This window comes from Prionailurus viverrinus, chromosome F2, assembly GCF_022837055.1.
Source record: "Prionailurus viverrinus isolate Anna chromosome F2, UM_Priviv_1.0, whole genome shotgun sequence".
Taxonomy (NCBI): Eukaryota; Metazoa; Chordata; class Mammalia; order Carnivora; family Felidae; genus Prionailurus; species Prionailurus viverrinus.
In genome coordinates this window covers 17494279-17517749 of record NC_062578.1, presented here as the reverse complement: position 1 = coordinate 17517749, position 23471 = coordinate 17494279, and the positions used below count along the sequence as shown (strand labels likewise).

At 38.9% G+C, this 23471-nt stretch overlaps 2 protein-coding genes across 3 annotated transcripts in view; both read left to right on the top strand.

Moving 5' to 3' along the window:
- The window catches only part of PPP1R42 (protein phosphatase 1 regulatory subunit 42), a 53700-nt gene extending 43816 nt beyond the window's left edge, over positions 1 to 9884 (top strand). Inside the window, exons 8-9 of one of the 2 annotated variants that reach the window (XM_047841954.1) lie at positions 2793 to 2952; positions 9588 to 9884. In XM_047841954.1, the coding sequence (XP_047697910.1) occupies positions 2793 to 2952; positions 9588 to 9633 (206 nt within the window). In that variant the 3' untranslated portion in view covers positions 9634 to 9884. Of the gene's footprint in view, positions 1 to 2792; positions 2953 to 9587 lie in introns of those variants that run through there. The other variant, XM_047841955.1, reaches the window with a different exon arrangement.
- A 1176-nt stretch (positions 9885 to 11060) lies between these two features.
- On the top strand, positions 11061 to 20872 carry TCF24 (transcription factor 24). Its single transcript, XM_047841674.1, has 3 exons — positions 11061 to 11316; positions 11918 to 12330; positions 19716 to 20872. The coding sequence occupies exons 2-3, from the start codon at positions 11941 to 11943 to the stop codon at positions 19827 to 19829; spliced, it is 504 nt and encodes a 167-aa protein (XP_047697630.1). The 5' UTR covers positions 11061 to 11316; positions 11918 to 11940; the 3' UTR covers positions 19830 to 20872.
- Positions 20873 to 23471: the final 2599 nt, after the last annotated feature.

Sequence of the window (23471 nt, the reverse complement as noted above, 5' to 3'; positions counted from 1 at the left end):
CAACAAAAAGGAACTCTCGTGCACGTTGGTGGGAAAACAAACTGATGCAGCTAACATGGAATACTGTATGGATGTTTCTCAAAAAGTTAAAAAAAGAACCACCCTACAATCCAGTAAACATATACAAAATAGAAAAACACTCATTCAAAGGGGTAAAAGCATCCTTATGTTTATTGTAGCATTATTTACAATAGCCAAGTTATGGAAGCAGCCAAAGTGTCCATTGATAGATGAATAAAGATGTGGTGTATATATACAATGGAATATTATTCAGCCATAAGAAAGAATGAAATCTTGCCATTTGCAACAACATCAATGAAGCTAGAGAGTATAATACTAAGCAAAATAAGTCAGTCAGAGAAAGACAAATGCCATATGATTTCACTCATGGAATTTAAGAAACAAAACAAAGGAGCAAACGGAAAAGAAAAGAGAGAGAGAGAAACCAAAAAACAGACTCTTAACTACAGAGAATAAACTGATGGTTACCAGAGGGGAGATGGGTGGGGAGATGGGTGAAATAGGTGAAGGGGATCAGAGTTCACTTACCATGATGAGCACTGAGTAATGTATAGAATTGTTGAATTGTACACCTGAAATTAATATAACACTGTATGCTATCTGGAATTAAAATTAAAAACTTAATAAAATTTAAATTAAAAAAATTTTAACTCCTCTAACTATAAATTTTTTAAAAAGCCAAATAGGATGTTACATAGTACAAAAGTTATCATTTCATACCTTATTGTAGTTGCTATTTTAATAATCATTAACAATTTAAAATAGAAAGCACATCAGTCTAGGAAATAAAGAAAAGGGGGTAAGGGAAGAAAAGAGAAGTAATTCTTACTGTACTAAACATTTCAGATATTTATAAGCATCACTTCATTTAATCACTGTAACCTATGGAGAAAATAATTATTACATCCATTTTGTAGACAAGAAAGCTGAGTTTTAGAAAGATGAAATAACTTGTCTAAGGTCACAAAGATAGCAAGGGGTACAGAGATTAATCAAAGTTACCTAACTTCATCAAACAGCTTGGCTTCTAGTGACCACTCTAGCAATGACTGGCTCAACTGTGCTTGGATACAAGGACAATGATGTCTGCTTTACATAGAAATTCACTTCAGGGGCACCTGAGTAGCTCAGTTGATTAGGTATCCGACTTCAGTTCAGGTCATGGTCTCACGGCTTGTGAGTTCGAACCCCGCGTTGGGTTCTGTGATGACAGCTCAGAGCCTGGAGCCTGCTTCAGATTCTGTGTCTCTCTCTTGTTCTGCCCTGCCCCCACTAATGCTTTGTCTGTCTGTCTGTCTGTCTCTCTCTCTCTCAAGAATGAGTAAACATCAAAAAAATTTAAAAAAAAATTCACTTCAAATTGGTGGGGATTTAAGAAAATCTCCAGATATGTAATTATGTGACAATGTAAACAAATAATTTTTATAAATAAAAAGGAACTACAGAGAAAAATGGGATAATATAAAAAAATTTAAGTAGATTATATGATTTACTATATTGAAAAACAAACTCTAAGGTCAGTTAAAATAAAATTGAAATTGAAAAAAAATTAAAAGCTGACTAGCTGTGACAGAAAATTATCTGAGTTTTCCTCAGGAACACTTAGTTATTCTCCCTTGGCTACTTGTAGATATCTTTCTCTCTCACCTCCTACACATTTGCCATCCCTATCTAAACAAATGCTACAGTTCTGAGCCTTTCAGGTTTAAAATCAGTGACGTCTGTGAAAACATGTTTGTAGCACACAATAACTCTATTCTTAGGTATGTGGCCAACAACTTAACACTATGGTCTTTATACAAAGGCTCTGTTAGTATGGCTCAAAAAAGAAAAATGGAAAGCATGAATTAAAGTTTAGAATATATATTATGTATTTTTAAAATCCACAATATTCCTTCAGGTCTTTAGAAGAGCTGAAATGAACACTTTAAAGACAATGCTGTACAAATACATTGTCAGTGAACAGGAATTCTTAGGAAGATAGTAATTTTTGTACTTCCTGACCTTTTACGTATTTTTGATAGCCTTATAAATCTGGAGCTTTACCTCAAAGATTATGATAAGATTAATAGGGATTATGACTTCAGACTTCAAGTATCTTATGATAAAAAAAAATCTTGTCCTAAATATAGCCACTTAACTATATAACCCAAATTTGGAAACAAAATCAAACACTTTAATAAAATCCAAAACATATGCATATCTTCCAGTATATATCTTTTGTAGTGCTTCTCTGAAAACATTCATTTATTCATTTAATAAATGTCTGAGCACAGGACTATGCTAGGCACTGTAATTAAAGGTGAATAAAACAGTCCCCATTCAAAGGGAAATAACCGCTGGAAAGGGAGGAGGATCTGTAAACAGGAAAATGATGTGGAATGGTAAGTACCAAAATAAAGGTATGAACATACTACAAAAACTATATATAAACTATACATAACTAATATACTCTCTAAAGGCCTAACACTCTGAAAAACTAAACTCAGAAGAGCAGAATGCAAGGAAAGTTAATACTTATGTTAACGTTGGTGTACACATTTTGTCAATGAGGGCTGACCATAAATTTTCCTGGGTACGTTTTCATGTTTGAAAGCCTGTGATACTTTATCTGGGATATAAGTTTTTAATTGGTCTTACTGTGGATCTATTTAACTTTAATTCCATTTCATAAATTATAATTTTGGGTAGTCTAATGCTGTTATAAGCCTTGTTTACAATTTAGTTATTAGTTTCAAAGCAGAATCCTTTTAATTCTTTGTACACTACAGGTAACTTTGAAACAATCCATCACATAGTTCCTGTTTATTACCCACAGGTGGGTAAGCCAAAATTAGTCTTTTTCTCTGATATACCAAGAAACCTTGCAAATGGAAATGCATCCTCAGAAAGCTCCCAAGAAGACAAACCTAAAATTGCTGAAGATATGGGGTAGGTTCTTTCAAATATTTATGTGATTTCTTTCTTGGGGGAAGATGGGATACCCTATCAACAACATAGAGGAAGAAAGTCCCTCCAGCTGTCTTCTTGTTCTCTGTTCTCAATTCTTCTTGACCAAGCACACCCACCCCCAAAAATAGTTCAGTTCATCATTGGTCTACTCAAATAATCACACAGTTGTGGTAGAACGACTAGTTCAAGAAGAGCTGGGAGTCACAGACTACATATACTCACTGAGGTAGGGCAAATGACTCAGGACAGTCCCAGAAACAGCAGGTAAAGATGTCTAAATGAGCAGGGATCATATCAAAGGAGTCTGAGGCCCAGTTGATGATGGGTGGTCCACTAGTGAGTAGATGACTGTGCCAAGGGCATCTGGTGGCAGGAGACATTAGAAGTTTCATTAGATTCTCAAAGGGGTTTATGATCTAAAAAATTAGTTTAAGAGTCACTATTCTAAACCTTGAGTGTATGTATAATGTAGCTCCATACGAATCAACTTTTAAGTTTCCTGATAAGGAGGAAATTGCTTTTTTAGTTTTAAAAAATGATATTGCTTCAATGTAAAGATAAACCATACCAGAAAAGAACTTCATTTATTCATAAAACTAATAGGTACCTGCCATATGCTGGGCAATACTGAATATAAAAACTCAAATGAGATAGTCCTGATCTCAAAAATCTTGCAACAAGCTGATTGGAGAGTCAAATATGATACAACTACTGTAGAGTGTGATAAATGCTATGAACATTATAAACCAGATCCTAATACATCCTATAAGTTATTCATTCAACTTTTTTCTCATTTATAGTCCATATGATTGCTCTATTGATCTTCCAATCATATCATAGTAGTCATTACAATATAGTGAAGGAGGCAACAGCATATTTCATTGAGAAAGTAATCAGAGCCAGGGTACATACTCTAGTATAGATTTCCTTTTTCCAGAACTGCCTGTTGAAGATCAGGTAGGTTTATCATGAGACCCTGTTTGCAGAGTCTAGTCAAGGTATGGTGACTTAGCATTACTTAATGAAGCCCACCTAGAGAAGACCTATGAACAACACTGCTGCACTGTCCTACCCCCATTCCCTGAAGAGTGGCTTAGGCTTGCTGGGATGGAGGCATAAGGGAGAAAGGGTCCTCTGAGTCTGGAAAATGCTTTATTTGGGGAGAGGAAAAAGGAAATGGAGAGAGTCCTAGTCTTGCCTCATCAACATTCACCAAAAACAAACAAAAAACACAGAAGCTGCGTGAAGAGTCTGCTTTACTGCTTATGTCCTTTGTCGTTACCATCAAAACCATAGCCACTCTGTCCATGGCACCCTGGTAGTTTCTTTTTTTTTTTTTTAATTTTTTTTTCAACATTTATTTATTTTTGGGACAGAGAGAGACAGAGCATGAACGGGGGAGGGGCAGAGAGAGAGGGAGACACAGAATCGGAAACAGGCTCCAGGCTCTGAGCCATCAGCCCAGAGCCTGACGCGGGGCTCGAACTCACGGGCCGCGAGATAGTGACCTGGCTGAAGTTGGACGCTTAACCGACTGCGCCACCCAGGCGCCCCCCCTGGTAGTTTCTTAAAGATCTACACAACTAGTGTCAATTCCATGACAGTGTTCTTCAGTTTCGTTTCTTTGCCAAGAATTTTGAAAGATCTTGCTAACATATCATCAAGGTGGAAAGGAAAACAATAAAAATGGATGCAGACTCAGAAAACAATGTTGGTAAATTCTATACATTGCCACACACACTATGTTAGATCAGCTGTGAACTACCGCACATACCATATATTCTACAGTCCCAAGCAAAGCTCTAATCACCTCACTGACAAAACAGCAAATAAATCATTCTATCTTCATTTTCCTAACTAGGAACACTAAATACAGAGCTAAATGCATCTTTAACTAGTATGTACTGCAAAGATAGGCTGCTCTAAAAGAAGCTGGCAGAATAGAGAGGCTCCTGGGAGAAGAAAATAAAGAATGTCCTGCTTCTGTCACTGGCAATTATGTTCAATCCCAAGTCTTCAGTTTTATAATGTGAAAAAATATTACATAAATATTTTGTTTTAAAGTTTTTTTTATTTCTGGGTGCCTGGGTGGTTCAGTCGGTTAAGCGTCTGATTTCAGCTCAGTTCATGATCTCACGGTTCACGAGTTCAAGCCCCACATCGGGCTCTGTGCTGACAGCTTAGAGCCTGGACCCTACTTTGGATTCTGTGACTCCCTCTCTCTCTGCCCCTTCCCCACTCACGTTCCATCTCTCTCTTAAAAATAAATAAAAACATTAAAAAAATTAAGAGTTTTCTATTTCTTCAGATAACATTTTTACTGAGGGCATACCAAAACATCATTTTGGTATCATAAAAATATTTAAGTCTTACTAAATGGGACTATCAGTTCTACCTCTCTTTATTAAAAGGTGATCAATATGGAATTTCATTAAGCTCTTGATAAAGATTTTTATTGTGTGCCTACTTCTAACATTTTATGAAGTTAGCATAAAACTAAGAGATAATGAGAATAAAGCTAGGTCACTAAAGTGTTAAAAAAACACCTAACCCAAACACAAAGAATTTTTCATATCTAAAAATATAGAAAGTTGAGTAAAGCAACTCCTTCCCTTAATTACTTTAAGGGGAGAATGAGCTAGCATCAGCAGACAAGTCACCTACAGTCTACATTTAATGCATAGAAGTATAAAGGAGCTTAGAGTCTTCTTCCAAAATGATGAAAGTATGTGTCCCATACTCCTTTAAGGTTCTGCACATTAGGAGCTGTGCCCGTATCTATGTGAACACAGTGAAGCAACATCTGTCCAATGACAGGGGAATGTTTTCCACCTTCTTTATAAATGTGTGCAGTCTGTGCTCATGTATATTTATACAAGCCTGCTTTCCCTACAGGGAGGAAAAAGTCAGACTCATTGACGTTGTTTTTGACCCTCAAACTGAACTTGATACTATCAATGTACACTTTAATTAAAGATTAGTTCAAAACTATTTTTTATTTAAAGGCTGGCTGTAAACAAATGCCTTGACTATTCAATTAAAAATAATGTATGGTATTAAAAAGATTGTTTCTTTCTGTGTTTGTCACAGTAAATACTTTTGACAGATGTTTCCTCTCTTTTCAATCATGCTAGGAGGTGCTTGAGACTTAGTAATTTTAAAATAGACATTAAATGCATTTACATATTGTAAATAAGATCCACTGAGAATACTGTAGAGCACTGTACACTGAAGGAAGCAAATTATTACTTGATTATTTATCTTTAAACCCTAAGCTATGTCCATAGAGTCAATCCATCTCTTTTGTTACTGTAAAAATAACTGTGTAGCTGGGTTAGAATGACCTTAGTTTCAGATACCTTCAAGGAATGTGAATCTCTGGGATCCATAATGCACAGGAAATATTCAATGTATGTTACTTAACTATTTATAAAATACCTACTATCTTTAGTTAGAATATGGAAGTATTAGGTTTCTTTGAGTTAAAAAGTGAACTTTAAAAACAGTAAAAATAACTTGCCTTCACCACTGCTAAGATTATGTTTGAACAGTTGTAACAACAGATCTTCTATGTGCCTCAAGAGTTTTAAAACTTCAGTAATATTTTTAGTTGCAAACTCTGGGATGATCTGACATGAACCCATCTGCAAAACTCTAAATACCTTTAATTGTGCTGTGATAAACCTAACATCAGTCTAATTAATTTTATATGCAAAATAAACTTCTATGTATCAATAATGTAGGTATAAGACTTGCAGTTAGTTGTTAAAGAACCCTTCTTAAATTAGGACATCCCTCTCAAAAAGAGCAATAGTGGTAAGCAACAAGGTTTTTTTGTTTTGTTTTGTTTTGTTTTTAGAACAATCTAAGCTAGGTTTTGTGACTTCTAGTTTCAACTCTGTCAATGGCTTACTCTGTGGAAGAGTTATGTAAGATTTAATTTTTAAGAATTATGTAATTTTCCATTTTATTTTTTAAAGAAGTCTTATATATTTTTAAGTTTATTTTATTTTGAGAAAGAGAGCAAGCCAGTGGGGAGGGGCTGCGAGAGGAAGAGAGAGAATTCCAAGCAGCCTCAGCACTGTCAGCACAGAGTCCAACATAGGGCTTGAACCCCTGAACCGTGAGATCATAACCTGAGCCTAAACCAAGAGTCTGACACTCAAACGACTGAGCCACCCAGGTGCCCCAGTATTTTCAATTTTAAAATGTCTACTTTGATACCTGAATCTTAACTACCCAAACAAATTTTTTAAAACAGCAGAACCTGTTGAGATAAGAATCAGATGGGGAAAATGAGCATTAGAGAGGCACAGTCAGAAAGGGGCCCAAAGTCACACAACTGCCATAAGGCATAGCTGGACCTTGAATTGAGGTCACTGACTCTAAAAGCCAGGTCTTCAACTATTCTGCAAGGGGGTCTCAAAAACACGCTCAGGCATAGGTAGGTAAAATAAGGGAAACAAAGTGAATGTGATTGAGGTCAACTGGAGAGTACATGTCCAACTAAAGGCACCTGCAAAGGCAAAGGCACTCTACTCCAAAGGCACTCTACTCCAAAACAGTATAGCCAGCAGACATGCTGAACTTGAGAAATCAGACTAGCTGGCAAGCAAGACATCTAGATTAAGAAATCAACTGATTTTAAAATATTGAGTCAACAATTTTTCTTAAAAAAAATCTACTAAAATGGATACAAAGAATGTGGAAATGATAGCAAAGATATGGAGCAACTGGAACTTTTGTGTACTACTGGTAGGAATGCAAAAATAGCAGAGCCACTTTGGAAAATATTCAGACATACTTTTATAAAATTAAACATGTACTTAACACATCTAACAGTCCCACTCCAAGGTGAAGTGAACACCTATGTTCACATAAAACTCTGTACCCAAATGTTCATAGTGGTTTATTCATAATCACCAAAAAGTGAAAACGACCCAAAGCTCTCCCATTGGGGAATGGATAAGCAAACAGTGGTAAATCCATGCAATGGAATACTACTCAAAATTAAATACTACTCAAAATCAAAATAAACTAGTGATACCCAAAACAACATGGACAGATCTCAAACGCATTATAAGTCAAAGGAGAGCCAACTTAAAAGGCTACATACTGTATGATTCTATGACCTTCTGGCAAAGGTGAAACTACAGAGACAGAAAATAGATCAGCAATTGCCAAGGCTTAGGAGTAGAATGCAAAGAGTCAGCACAAGGCAATGTAAGGGTGGGAAGGTGAAATTCTGCATCTCTTTGCTGTGGTAGTTTTTAGCAAAACTTACTGGACTATATAGTCACAAGGGTGAATTTAATTATGCAAATTATACCTTAACTAAACAATTAAGGGAAATAGTTGACAGGTGAAAAAAAAGCACTGATTATATAAAACCTATTGTTTTACTATATTATGCATCTATACATATAAAATGCAGCAATATATTTTCTTCACTGATATATTATTTTACATTATAAAGATGGTAAGTTAATGACAAATTGGCATATTTAGAAAGACATCTAATTTTAAGATCTACACCACACTCTGAAAAAAATCCATAGCACTCTAAAGCCTTCTACTTTCTGGAAGACTAAACAAGAACTCCCAAAGAATAATATACTATACCATGAAAATAGTGTTTGAGTTGTTAATAGGGAGTCAAGTTAAAACATTAACTTTATTGAAATAATAGATACAAAAAATGTCTGGCAAATAATGAAGAACTCTACAAATATTAAATAGGATAGTCTGGTAAAAAGCAAAAGTATTAGGGTCAATCTACCTTGAATCCTCTCTCTGCCACTTATTAGCTGTGTGACCTTCACAAGTTATTTAATCTCTCTGCGCTTTATTTTCTCTACCACAAAATGTAAAATCCTCAAAGGGTTTTTGTAGACTGATTGAAAAAATAAAGTGCTTTTTTGTAAAGCACTTAGCAAATATAAAAAGTTGAGTAAGGTACCTGTTACTAATTTATGTAATGTCGAACATTTGAAGATTTTCATCTTCTATTTTTAATTTAACGGGGAACATGGTTTCTTGCAGGAATTAGGACTACTCTAGAATCATCAGAGGATTCAGAGAGGCTGCTTAGAGTAGCAGCAGATATGACCAGGTGGCCCACAGCGGTCAGTATTGTTTCCTCAGTCCTTTCTTTTGAACCTGACTATTGGGCAACAAAGCTATCCATTTTCCAGCCACTGTCATCAGTGAAGACCTTCGCTGGTGCCCCCACCTCCACCCCACCTCTGGCACTTAGACAAGGCTTTAGCAGGCTAGGCTAGAATGAGGCATGTGAGATGTCAAGGGTGCAAAAGTTAAGGAGCCCTAGGCACCTAATTTGCCTCACTCTAGCCTCAGCCCACCTTCCTTCCAAAATTCTTATTTCCACACTTTTCGTAACACATACTTTTTCCACATTCTTCCCTACTCTGGGGAAGTGGGGAAATCTTTCCTTCTGCTTTTTAAAGCCTGAGAAGATTCACACAGTTTGGTGACTAGCTTTTCTGGTGATTAGCTTCTACTATTGTTGTATTATAGAGTCTGTATGTTTGTGCCCGTTTTGGATGAATTTCATTTTTGAAATAATATTGCTCTTTTTTTCTCTATTAATACAGGAATCCCTCTTTGAAGGAATGTGAAAGCTTGCTGACAAAAAAATGATATATACGAATTTCACCTTCTCCATAACCCAAAAGAAAATGTTTGTAAAAAAAAAAAAAAAAGTAAATTCGTCCTTAAGTGTTCTTTTGTTTGTTTGTTTGTTTTTTACCTTTACAGTACTAGGCAATAGCATCTTCTGCAATTTGTAGCTTTATGGTATCTCATTATGTAAAGAAAATGAAAATTGCTTTTCAATTGCTTTATGCCTCATCACATACAATTTACTGAGAAAATAAAGATGTGCTTCCACATTCATCAAAAGAAAGTAATCCTTTTTTGAACCAATGGTATTTTGGTACGTTCCTTTCTAAAGTGTAAATCTAATTACAGTTACTGAATGGGAATTGAAGATATACTGATTCACTAATATAATGTGTGGAATGATACATTAAAATACTAGTGTCACCATTACTATGTACTACTTAATAGTTCCAATTTAAAAATCTATTGTAAAGAAATGATGTCGCATATACAAGAGCAAATTCATTAATGATATTTTAAATTTGATATTGTCTTGAGTCGAAGGAAGATGGAAGATTTCTAAATGTCCTGCTCTTCGAATAGGAATTATTTCAAGGATATACTAATTACGTTCTAGAAAATACCGTGCGTCCACTAGGACTTCACCTCTGAAGGCCATGCATGGGTCCCCAGGGCCGGCGGGAGCCACAGAGGCGGGGCGTCCCGGGCCCAGCGCCTCCCAGGCCGGCTCGGAAGAGGCCAAGGCGCAGAGCCAGCATTCTAAAAGAGCCTTGGCTGGAGCGCCTCATCGCACAGCCCGAGGACCACGCTTCCCGCGGGTCTTCCCAAGTGCAGGACTTCTCAGGAGAGTTCCCCGCAGGGGGGCGGAGCCAGGACCAATTTTAGGTCAAAAAAAAAAAAGAAGGGAAAAAACCGGGGCCCGGCGTTTGCTACGGAGGCAGCCCACAACGGTCCGCGCCCCCGGGGAGAAGCGACCGCGATCCCAGGGCCATTTACGCTGGTCTGAGGAACTTCAAGTACTACAGTGGGAGCATTATCTCTGAGCGGCTCAATAAACTAGTCACGGACTACAGACGTGGAGGTGCTTTAAGTAATTAGGGCACACGAAACATTTACCTTGGTGGTAGAATAATAGGTTAGCGCATGGCAACGGCACACTTCACATTTCCTCAGAAAATTAAAAGTCACTCTCCACAAAACGCCAGGGTTCCCGCCTCAGCTCTGCGTATGCCTAAGAGGCGCCCTCGCTCAGGTTGGGTCCGCGGCTGAAGAACCGCGGCGAGGCGCGGTAAGTCGGCGGGCCTTCAACACCGCGGACGCTCCACAGGCAGGGCGTGCAGGCTCGCCTCAAAGAGAACCGCGACGGGGGCGGGGGCGGGGCCAGGAGGAAGCCCCGCCCCCCATAGCCCCGCCCCGCCGGACGGTTTGATTAATGACTCTCCGCTCCGGGCAGAGCCCCTCAGGTGGGCGCGAACCTCGCGTGGTACTGCTCTTCCGCCTGACATCAAGTCTGGCCCACACACGCCTGGCCACGGGGGCGCCTGTATAAAAGACGCGCCCAGCAGGGGCTGGAAGCGACTGTAGACTTCGGCTAGTCGAGGATGGAGTGACCTGTGACGGCCCTGGCCACGCAGACCCAGCTCGACGCTCGTCGCCCGCTCGCTCAGCAGAGCCGAGCCCTGCACTGCCGCTCCAGGAAAGGTGAGGATTTCGGTTCGACCCCCCGTCGCGACGCTTGGTTCCCAGGTTTCAGAGGGGTAGCGGGTGCCTTAGTACAAGGTGAGGTCAGGGTCCCCGTCTCCTGCCGTAGAAATTAGAATGAGCTCCTGCAGTCACCCCCCGGGATCCCTGGCCTCGAGAGCGAATGGTGCGAGGACTGCCCGCGTGAGCACTGACGGCCGTGAGTTGGCCCAGGGCTACCCGCTGCGCTCCGCGAGAAGGACCTGCACCGTGCTTCCTGCGGGGCTGGCCCACAGCGTTCCAGAAGTGCAAACAAGTTACGAACCGGAGCTCTGCTTCCGAGATCCTCCTTCCTCGGTAGAATAGCCCTTCCATTTAATTTGTCCGTGAAAAGTAAAACCGGCACCGCGCCCCTCCTTAGCCCTCTAAGCCCAGGAACTGTCAGGCCCCACAACTCTCCTCAGACGCCGGGAGGTAAACACGCCCCAGTCAAAACAACCTCATCTCTGAGAACGCCCCAGCCACGTCGTTGGCCCGGCGTGCCGCTGAGGCGAGAGGCCTGCGCTTCCCCGGTTTAAGCCCGACCCGCGCCGGGCCTCACCGCGCCTTGGGTCCTTTGCAGGGCACGCAGCTCAGGAAGCCGCCATGGACCGCGACGGCCCCGCAGGCAGCCCCCTGATCGCTAGGAACGAGACCGCGCCCGCGGTTGCAGCCACCCGCGACTCGAGCCCGGGCCGGGCAGGGGCAGGACCGGCGGGCCCCGGCGGCGGTGCGCGCCTGGGGGGCGGGCGGCCGGCAGCAGCGAACGCTGCGCGGGAGCGAAGCCGCGTGCAGACTCTGCGGCACGCCTTCCTAGAGCTGCAGCGCACGCTGCCGTCGGTGCCGCCGGACACCAAGCTGTCCAAGCTGGACGTGCTGCTGCTGGCCACTACCTACATTGCCCACCTCACCCGCAGCTTGCAGGACGACGCCGAGGCGCCGGCAGACCCCGGGCTGGGCGCCCTGCGCGGCGACGGCTACCTACACCCTGTCAAGGTAGGCAGGTAGGGCGCCCTGCGGAGCCGGGGCGGGGAGCAGGGCACCTTAACCCTCAGTGTCGGCCATCGCCTGGGCCGATGCCACCGAACTCTCACTCTTCGCTCGGGGTGAGGCGGAGAACTGACCTGGAGACCGATCTTGGCCCACCAGCGCCCAGGTAGCGGCGTCCCCACTGCAAAAGGCTACTCCATAACTGTTGGCAGGTAGTGGATTTAAACCCGAGGTGGCTTTGGAGGGGTGTATCGCGCCTCTTTAGAGGATGCAGCCTATGCGATGCCTTTCCTAAATGGAAAGTTTCTCAGGGGTGCCTGGCAGGGTGTTTGGTTGGCAAGTTTTGGTGGTTTTTAGAATCGAGAGTTACAGTTATGAGCCTTTGAGAGTTTTTAAGTGTTTTTAATTCACATAATTACATTTCCATTGTGGTTTTTATCAAATGTTTGAAAAGCTTCGTTCAAACGGGGGTGATGGAATTATCGCCCTTTAAATAATCCAGGAAATCACTGTTTAAAATTTTTTGTAAAACTGGTAAGAACAAAATGAAACCGGTCTGCCATCCTATAGAGTAAATTTTCAGTCCCTTTTGATAAAGGTTAATTATCATGGATTAGACAGTTACCTAGAATGTTAAAAAAAAAAAACAATAATTGTTTTTGTAATTTTCACCATAGATTGGCATATGTTAATCAAGCTGAGTACTATATTCAAATTCTGTAATGTGCAAAATTAGCCCACAGAATGCTTTGTATCATTTTTTACATTACATATAGATAAAATAGGGTTTTTATTTAATATAGTGTATACAGTTATGGTTTATTACCTGTAATGCAGTATTTAGACTTTGCATCATCCTTTTCGCCTAGATTTGATTGTCTTGAAATCCAGCATTCATCTGGCTTTGTTCAAGATACATCATCTTCCCTGTTTTCTCTAAACCTAAATTTTTGAATTTTTGGTTCTACATTTTGCCACACACACACAAATACAAGATTAGGACTTGGCCTTAAGCATGTCAGTGTTCAATAAAGTATTGAATAATCATCATTGAAATGTGGTAAAGTACACTAATATTAACTCTACTTAAAACTATGTGAAGTTCAGGTTCACAAATATAATCAACATGATGGTAGGTTCAAATTATTTCAAATATAGAAATTTGGACTATCACTTATTTATGATTATGATAGGCCTTGTTCTGTGATATATAATATAATCTCTGCTGAAAAGTCATTCACTAATAATTAGGGGTTTTTCACTACAGTCTGCTTTGGATTGATATTCAAATGTATCATTAATATTAGATTTCTTTTGGCTTGACATTTTCCATATACTCTAAAAAAGTTCAACATTAAATAGACTTTAATACAGAAAACATCTGTTAAATGTCGCTGTGGGAGTCGCTGTGGGAGATACAATTCAATCAAATTGTTTTCACCTTCGTTTCTTGTAGTATCTTTTTGAATGAATACTATTAATAATTTTCATGTAACAATAAGCTTAACAAGAGTTTTTTTGTACTTGTTTTTTCAGGTACCAAATGTTTTTGTAGTTTTACAACTCTTTTTAAAAAATTAAATCTCATTTGTCCTTGGACCAATTATTTTGATTTTAAAAGACAATTCTAGGGATAATAAAACAAGGCCAAGGATTACCTCTTTAAAATGAAATTGATGATGGTTGAACAAGCGACCAGTCCATATTAAAATTATCTACTGAGTGTCTACGGTGTGCAAAGCATTGTTAGGAGATTGAATACAATTAAGAATAAGACTCAATCTCTGCCCTAAATGAACATATAATAAAGACAAAGACAAAAATAAAGCAACAGTCTGCAAGGGATAATGTTCTGTGTGCTATAAGAGAGTTCTAACCATGTGCTGCAGAGGTTTGGAGTAAAGAGGTTTCATACACATAATTGAAACCACCTGTAACACATTATTTTATGTATATGCTTAAGTATTAAGTCTATCTTTGATTAATCTTATGCAAAAGGAATAAAAATATTCTGATTATTTGTACTTTTTGGTTAACCAAGGGTATTGTAACCCTTAGTTAAAAAAATGTTCCAAGATTCTGCCTTACGCCATAGTATTACTATGTCTTTGATGATTAAATATCTGTTAACAAATATTTCAAAGCCATGATTTTGAGTCATCAGTCCTTATTATCAGTATTGGGGTTAGCATTGTGGGAGATTTACCTTAAGAGTATCTCAAATGAAACTGGAAAGTTTAAGTGAATGGGGTCCTGGGGCATAGCCTAAAAGAGCAGTTTTCATCCTTTTGGGATGTGAGCAATTTGATCAGCATGAGTGTACCAAAATGAAATGATCCTCCAAAGGAAGAGGGATATATTTCAGATTCTGATATCGGGAGAAAAGTACAAATGTCTTTATTCATTGCATTACCCCTGGAGACTCATTGTTGATACTATACATATAAAATAATTTAAAAAATAAATACAAAAGGGGCGCCTGGGTGGCTCAGTCGGTTAAGCGTCCGACTTCAGCTCGGGTCACGATCTCAAAGTCCATGAGTTCGAGCCCTGCGTCGGGCTCTGGGCTGATGGCTCAGAGCCTGGAGCCTGCTTCCGATTCTGTGTCTCCCTCTCTCTCTGACCCTCCCCCGTTCATGCTCTGTCTCTCTCTCTCTCAAAAATAAATAAACTTAAGAAAAAAAAAAAAAATAAATACATACATACATACATACATACATACATACATACATACAAAGTTTTGTCATTGGGTCATTTAACTCCAAAATCCAAGAGTGCATTTTTAAGGTTTTCAGGTTTAATTCGGTTAATTGTATGAGTTTACTTAGATTGTTCTAAGCCTAATGAAACAACATGGTTTCAAATAAATTTTATTAGGTAAAGTAGAGGTCAGAATTGTGTTAATCTACACAATGTTAAAACAGACCATTGAAAAGTGAAATGTAAATCCATCAACTGGCTTTTTTGGCATGACGCTGACATGCAGATTAACTGATATTTTATTTACATTTTATTTCTGACTCTTAAAACTATATGTGTACAGTAAATTCAGTTGAATAAAATCATTAGAAGCCTTTTTCAAAATTGAAAGTTCTTAAAATAGAAAGTTTTATTAAGTTCATGAAAAACGCAAAAATCCACATATGCATTTTTTTAAGTTTATTTATTTTTTAGTAATCTCTACACCCAATGTGAGGCTTGAACTCCTGACCCTGAGGTTAAGAGTCACATACTCCTGGGGGCGCCTGGGTGGCTCAGTCGGTTGTGTCCGACTCTTGATTTTGGCTCAGGTCATGATCTCACAGTTAGTGAGTTTGAGCCCCACATTGGGCTCTGCACTGACAGTGCGGAACCTGCTTGATACTCTCTCTCTCCCTCTCTCTCTGCACCTCCCCTGCTTGTGCTCTCTTTCTCTCTCAAAATAAATAAACACTAAAAACATATATTTTTAAAAAAAGAGTCACACACTCCTCCCACTGAGCCAGCCAGCATCCCCAAAATTGACATATACGTTAAGTTTCTTCATTAATTACCTATGTCTCACCTTCATTTGTCTCCACATTTGGTTGCATGATTTAGAGTGATTCTGAATACAGTAGGACCCAGGTAGCACATATCAGAAATATCAGGGAGCATTCAGTAGTATGTTTATTTGCTTTTAAATATATTTAATTCATACGGAATACTCAAATTACATGTGAACTTTAAGCATGAGATCTTTATGCTCATGAATATGAGGCAGGAATTTAAAAGATTGAGAAGCACAGGTTTATAATATGCCAAAAATTTTACACTTGAAATTGATTATTTCAGCCCTACACTATTCACTACGTGGGTTAGTCTGCTCGGGCAGCAATAACAAAATACCATAGGCTGAGAGGCTTAAAAAATAGAAATTTATTGTCTCATAATTCTGGAGTCTGGGAAGCCTAGGATAAAGGTGCTGGCCAATTGAGTTCCTGGTGAGAGTTCTCTTCCTATCTTGAAGTTTGGCAACTTCGCTCTTTTTCAGAAGAGAGAAACTTTCTCTTCCTCAAAAGGTCACTAATCTATCATGAAGGACCCACCCTTTTAACCTCATTTGGCCCTAATTACCTCCACAAAATACCATCATGTTGGAGGTTAGAGAATCAACATAAGAATTTCGGGGGTTAGGGGGCAGGGACACAAACAGTCCATAGCACTGTGGCACAATGTTCTTCAGTATAAGGCAGGACTTGAATCTGACCTAACAATGTCAGGTCCTGACCTATCAGAAAAACCCCAGACTAGTTTCTAAAACACTTCATGTTATGAATCCATGGCAAGAATCCCAAGGACAGGACCAGTGAGACACCCAGAATATATAAGAATGCACATCTGTGATTTAAAACAACAAACCTGAAGGGGCACCTGGGTGGCTCAGTTGGTTGAGCTTTTGATTTCTGCTCAGGTCATGATTTCACAGTTTGTGTGCTTGGGATTCTGTCTCTCTGCCCCTCCCCCCACTTGCACACATCCACATGGGCTCTTTCAGGCTCTCTCAAAATAAATAAATATTTTTTTTAAAAAACCTGAAATGGAGTTGCAAAAATAAGTAGCACACTGTCAGTCTTATTACTGTATCAAATGTAAAATGTAAGGTTATTTATAGGAAGATTATATAGGAGTAGGCCATTTTTAATTCTAAGTAACACAAATTTTATGTTTTATCCATATTTAAAGTATAGATTTCCAGCCAGAATAATCTGAATTTAGGACTCTAAAATGGACCTGAACTGCATGAGAGCAAATTCACTTATCATATCTGGAGGCATAAAAATAGGACTTTTGTTGGTTGCTAACAACAGAAACTCCTGGATTATATCACATGCCCACTTCTATCCCTTATAGCTATATTTTACATCTGGAATGCCAGTTTAGGTGAAAGTAACTGTACTCAGAAGTACCTTATACTCAACTTCTGCAAAAAGAGGCCCATTCTGATTTCATTGGTCTGGCGTGTGACTTGGTCGTCAGTCTTTTTTAAAGCTCCCCATGTGATTTTAATACGAAGCTTGGGTTTAGAATCTGAAGCTCTTATGGTCTTTGCCTTGCTAATAATTGTATTTCTATTTGAACACTGCAGATCATCTGTCAGGCATTTAAGAACATTTCATGGTGCTTGTAACCAGCAGTCTGCCTGTAAATGTTCAGTGATAAAAATAACCTGCTGCTCATGTCAGCATTTACTCCCTAGAAAGTGTGGGATCCCATTGCTGACCTTTGGGAGTTACACTTTATTAGTCTAAAGACTTTTCTCTTTGTATAAAAGTAGTATTTTGGGGGGCACCTGGGGGGCTCAGTTGGTTAAGCGGCAGACTTTGGCTCAGGTCATGTTCTCACATTTAGTGACATCGAGCCCTGTATAGGGCTCTGTGCTGATAGCTCAGAGCCTGGATACTGCTTCAGATCCTGTCTCTCTCCCTCTCTCTCTCTTTCTCTCTCTCTCTCTCTCTCTCTCTCTCTCTCTCTCTCTCTGCCCCTCCCCAACTTGTGCCTGTCTCACTCTCTCCCTCAAAAATAAACACTAAAAAAAATTAAAAATACTATTTCTCTGATTAGTATTCCAAGGACCTATTACAAAACTGACTACCGGAACCCCCCCCCCCCCCATTCTGAAAGTACTACTTATGTAATACATTTTTTCATCATCATGTCTATTTGGCAATAAGTTATGTTAATTTTTTAAATATTTATTTAGTTTTGAGAGAGAGAGAAAGAGAAGCACAAGCTAGGGTGAGGCAGAGAGAGAGAGGGAGACACAGAATCTGAAGCAGGCTCCAGGCTCTGAGCTGTCCACACAGAGCCTGACGCAGGCTTAAACCCACAAACCATGAGATCATGACCTGAGCTGAAATCAGATGTTTAACCGACTGAGCCACCCAGGCGCCCCAAGTTATATTATTTTTGAGAAGTACATGTTTAAAGTGAATTTAGAAAAGTTGCAATCAAAATACAAATGTGATAACTACTGAGAGATTAGTGCTATATGATGCCGCTACATCCAGACATTTATTTTGGATGTTATATTTATATAACACCAAATATTCTAATATTTATGACTTTGAGATGCTCTTTTAGCTAGATAAAATGTTTAGATGGTTGAATTAGTCACTTTTCATTATAGTTCTGTGACAAGTGGAGACATATAATACATACCATGTATTAGTTTTTAAAATATCTTTAAAACCAGGAATCTTGTTTTAGGCTTTATTTTGCTTTAGGTTTAGTTTTTGTTTTGTTTTTTTAATTTTTCTAAGTTTATTTTGAGACAGAGTGTGAGTGGGGGAGGGGCAGACAGACAGAGGCTGACAGTGTAGAGCCTGATATAGGACTCGAAACCATGAGATTGTGACCTGAGCCGAAATCAAGAAGCAGACACTTAACCGACTAAACCACCCAGGTACCCCTAGGTTTAGTTTTAAATTAAAACATTATTGATAGATTTTCCTACACTTAACTATTATCATTCTCCCTAATTTCTTGCAGTTCTTGTCCACATGCACATGTATTATATTTATACAATTATAATCAAAGTCATGGTATATTTTTACTTTCTTTAATGTTTATTTTATTCTTTTTTAATATTTACTTATTTTTGAGAGAGAGAGGGGGAGACACAATCTAAAGTAGGCTCCAGCGGGGCGCCTGGGTGGCGCAGTCGGTTAAGCGTCCGACTTCAGCCAGGTCACGATCTCGCGGTCCCGGAGTTCGAGCCCCGCATCAGGCTCTGGGCTGATGGCTCGAAGCCTGAAGCCTGTTTCCAATTCTGTGTCTCCCTCTCTCTCTGCCCCTCCCCCATTCATGCTCTGTCTCTCTCTGTCCCAAAAATAAATAAACGTTGAAAAAAAAAAAAAAATTTAAAGTAGGCTCCAGGATCCGAGCTGTCAGCACAGAGCCTAACAGGGGGCTGGAACTCACAAACTGTGAGATCATGACCTGAGCCAAAGTCGGGTGCTTAACCAACTGAGCCACCCAGGTGCCCCTAAGGTTCATTTATTTTTGAGAGAGAGAGTGTGTGTGAGCAGGGGAGAGGCAGAGAGAGAAGGAGATAGAGAATCCCAAACAGGTTCCACGCTGTCAGCACAGAGCCCAATACAGGGTTTGAACTCACAACCAGTGAGATCATGACCTGAGCCAAAGTCAGACACTTAACCAACTAAGCCACCCAGGTGCCCCTATTTTTACTTTTATTGTTAGTATTAATAAACATTTTTTTCATGTTGTTCCTTAGATTTCACAATTACAGTTGTTACAAACATCATGATATTGTATTTGTCTTGAGACATTGGAATTTTTAGTATTACTATTACAGGCATATCTGTCATAGATACTAACTTTTGGATTCTTGTTTAAATATTCTTTTTCAGAAATGGCCCATGCGATCAAGATTATACATTGGTGCTACTGGTCAGTTTCTGAAGCATTCTGTGTCTGGAGAAAGAGCAAATCATGGCAGTACTACAACAGACTCACAGCCTTAGGCTCTCCTCTGATGGGTGCTGGTAGAAAGTGGCGTCATTTTTAAATAGTAGGAAATAATTCTATATTTATTACATCAGACATAACAAACATCATTCCTGAAAGTTCACATGTGAATCCATGGTTGGAAGTTCAGATTTATCTGTCTAATCTATATAAATATGGATTTAAATAATTGGTCTTGGATAAAACACCCAGCTTATCTATTCATTGTGAGAGATAGTCACTACTGAATACTGTAAGAAAAACTATTGGAAAAAAGAAAAACACCAAAATCGAAGAATTGTGTATGTATCCAGAGACTGTACATGTTTTCTGTAGTATATCTAGTACACGCTGAGAAGCTGATACCTTAATAGTCTTGACACCAGTATTCCATTTTTGTGAAAACCGGTTTGTGCTTAAAGTTGGTCTAAGAAGCCATTTCAGTTGGAAAGCATGAGATCATTTATTCAGTTTTAGCTAAGTACGTGTGAAAAGATTGTTGAGATAATATGAAGTTGCAGTAACTTCTATAACTAGTTATTTTTCCCTCTTAGAAAACTTGGAGTATTAGAATAGTTTGCTGTATTGGACAGGGCTTGGCCACCTTCCTAGATGACTATTAAATATCTTACTATGTTTCCAAATTGTGGAAGGCTTTGGGAATCCCTGCAGCCCAGTGTGAATAGCAGATAAGTGTCACTGGGCAGAGGGTTTGTCACCCTCCTCCCTGGTTACTTCACCTCCATCCCACCCATGTTCAGGTCCTGGACTTGATGAGCAGGTGCAGCTGCAGCCATCTTACAGAGAGCCAAGCCTGTCAGGGGCTTCAAGTGAGCGCCCATGACGGTTGACAGTCACTGCTTTGGCTAGGCTCCTTCTCTCCCTTGTCAATTGCTGTTCACAATCTACCTACTTGGCCATTACGAAATATGAAAAAACTGGGGTGCCTGGGTGGCTTAAGTCAGTTAAGCGTCTGACTTCTCAGGTCATGATCTCGCCATTCATGAGTTCAAGCCCAGCATCCAGCTCTGTGCTGTCAAGCTCAGAACCTGGAGCCTGCTTTGGGTTCTGTGTCTCCCTCCCTCTCTGCCTCCTCCATCACTCAGGCTCTGTCTCTCAAAAATAAATAAACATTTAAAATTTTTTAAAAAAAAAGAAATGGGAAAAAACCTGTCTGATTTCGAATTCTGGCACTGATCTGCACCTTGAGAAAGTCTGAGGACACAGAGTGACTACCTTGAGGTAAATCAGGCCAGAGCAGACCCCACTGAATCTGCCCCAATTTAACCTACAACAGGAAGGTGCCCTGCTATGGGCCTCCCACCACACTACACACCAAGTGCCCAGGGAGCTGCTGTTCTGCCTGATTGCACCAGTTTCGGTTTTCAGCAGAAGCTTGAGGGTCAGAGCCAGAAAGTAGGAATGTTTGTCGGGGAACACACTGAATCTCAAAATAGGGTGTAATACAGATTTAAAAAATAATCAGTCTCTTATGTCTTAACTCCCTTTCTTCTTTTTCTCCTCAGTCCTTACTATTCCACTTTCCAACTGTAAAGTTCATTTATTTCTAAATAACCCAGTGTTTAAGTAACTGAATTTGATCCAAGATTAGCAAATAGAAAGGTATATTAATGGGCTTATGGACTTAGTTGGATTAGTATATCTGTTGACCACCATTTTATTTTCTCCTCACCTCAGTTTTCTTCTAGCTTTTGGCAGTGAAATGATGTGAAAGACCATTTGAAGGCAAAAACTGTCATTCAGTTGATTCAGCTGAACATGGCTCATACCTGATAGTTTGTCATTTTCATTACTTTAATGTGAATACTCCTTGTAATGTGACCAAAGCATGTCTTTAAAAGAGGAAGCATATAATAAAAACTTTCTACATATAAATATGTAGCAAAAATGTTTACATACTTAAATATTTGTGAATATATTTACCCACTCATATAACATTGAAAGGAATAAAATGTAAAATGAGATATGAATTTAGCCATTCACTATTATAAGTTATTGCCATAAAAAGTGCTAAGAATAATCTTTTATCTTAAGGAAGGAAATCAAACTTCCTTATAGTTACCTGAAACTGAACTCTAAATACTACATATGATAGCAAGAATTTCAGAAAATGGTTTCATTGCTAATAATAAAAATAATCTATTTGGCTACAGTTGTTAAAGCATTTAACTGGGGGAAAATAATGACTTTTGTTGAATTCATCCTGTTAAATAGTTAAGCTTCGCCTTTAACATTATTACTTTTTATTTCTTCTTGTCCACTTACAAAAAAGAAATGTTTTAATGCCAAAGAAGTATATTTCTGTCATAGGTTCACATAACATTTCATTAAATTGCTAAATATGCTAACAACTTTTGGTAGGCTGGAAAATCTCAAGGGAGAAATTGCATACTTTCACCCAAAGGTTCAAAGGAGCATGCTGTTTTACTTAATGGTGCATGGTCAGGATAAGGGTATTACTAAAATAAAGCATTACTTTGAAAATTAATTTAGTCTGTTAAATTTGCATCTGTCTCTGTGGACATTTAACAAATATTTAAGGTACTTAAGGTACATTTTAAATATTTCTAGTAGATAACTATTTGGCATTAGATTCTTCACCGTGCTCTCCTTAACAGAGTATATATGAGGACTGGGGATGGGGTATATTTGGATCACAGTAGTATTCCATCGTCTGCAAGGAAAATCCTAGGTTAAATTTCTGTCATTTCACTCAGCTCTCAGCAATATGACATACATTTAAATTCCTCTGTAATGAAAATTTTAGAGGATAGGGAAGTATCTTTTTAGAAGTATAACCAGTTCCAACAGACTTTAAAAATATTCTTTTTCCAATTATAAAAGTACAGTGCAGTTTATCGTATGTCAGTTATGCATCAGTAGTTACATTAAAAGTATATACATACCCATTTTAAAAATCAGAACCTAATAATAAAAGGGATAATGTGGAAAGTAAAAGTCCTACAATGGAAAAGGGTGTTTGGATACAGAGTAAGGGTGAGGGAATCTATGTTACCTGTTAGTAAAGAGTGGTTTTGCATGTTTATAAGGTTTATTTGGCCAACTACTTCAATCTGCAGTTATAGATATCTTAAATAGTGGTTTTCTTATCTATTCATGGAGACTTTATTTAAACATAGAAGAAGCTGTGCAAAAAGAAAAGAAATGCTGATTGACCTTGCTGAAATTATGTCATTATTTCAGTTGAAATTGCTTTTTAGGTTAAATTATTCAATAATTTCACTTTCTCTCATGGGTCCTCATTTGATATTCATGAAAGCAACTAACCAGTTATTGTCAAGAAAAGAAAAAGTATTCAGGCTCCAGTAAGATCTCTCTATCTCTCTCTCTTTTTTCTATTGGACAGAGGTAATTCTCTATATATTTTTCCAGCACATGATTTAATCTTTTTCTTTAACCCCTGGTATATTAATTACAGTGCCATTCTGAGGAAATAAGCCAATGCAGAAAAAACATTTCTGCAGTGGCCTACATGATCCCCTTAAAAATCAACACATGAATTGTATTTGGCATAATTATAAGACAACTTGCTTGTTGGCTCCACATAAAATTGTATTCTTAGCTGGAGGGGAGAAGAAATTATAAATCACAACAGACTATGATCCAAACTTATATAT

Excerpts from the sequence above, each read along its gene's own strand:
- TCF24 (XM_047841674.1), top strand. The coding sequence starts at position 11,941 with ATGGACCGCGACGGCCCCGCAGGCAGCCCCCTGATCGCTAGGAACGAG. Across the intron at positions 12,331-19,715 it reads GCTACCTACACCCTGTCAAG|AAATGGCCCATGCGATCAAG; the intron begins GTAGGCAGGTAG and ends ATTCTTTTTCAG.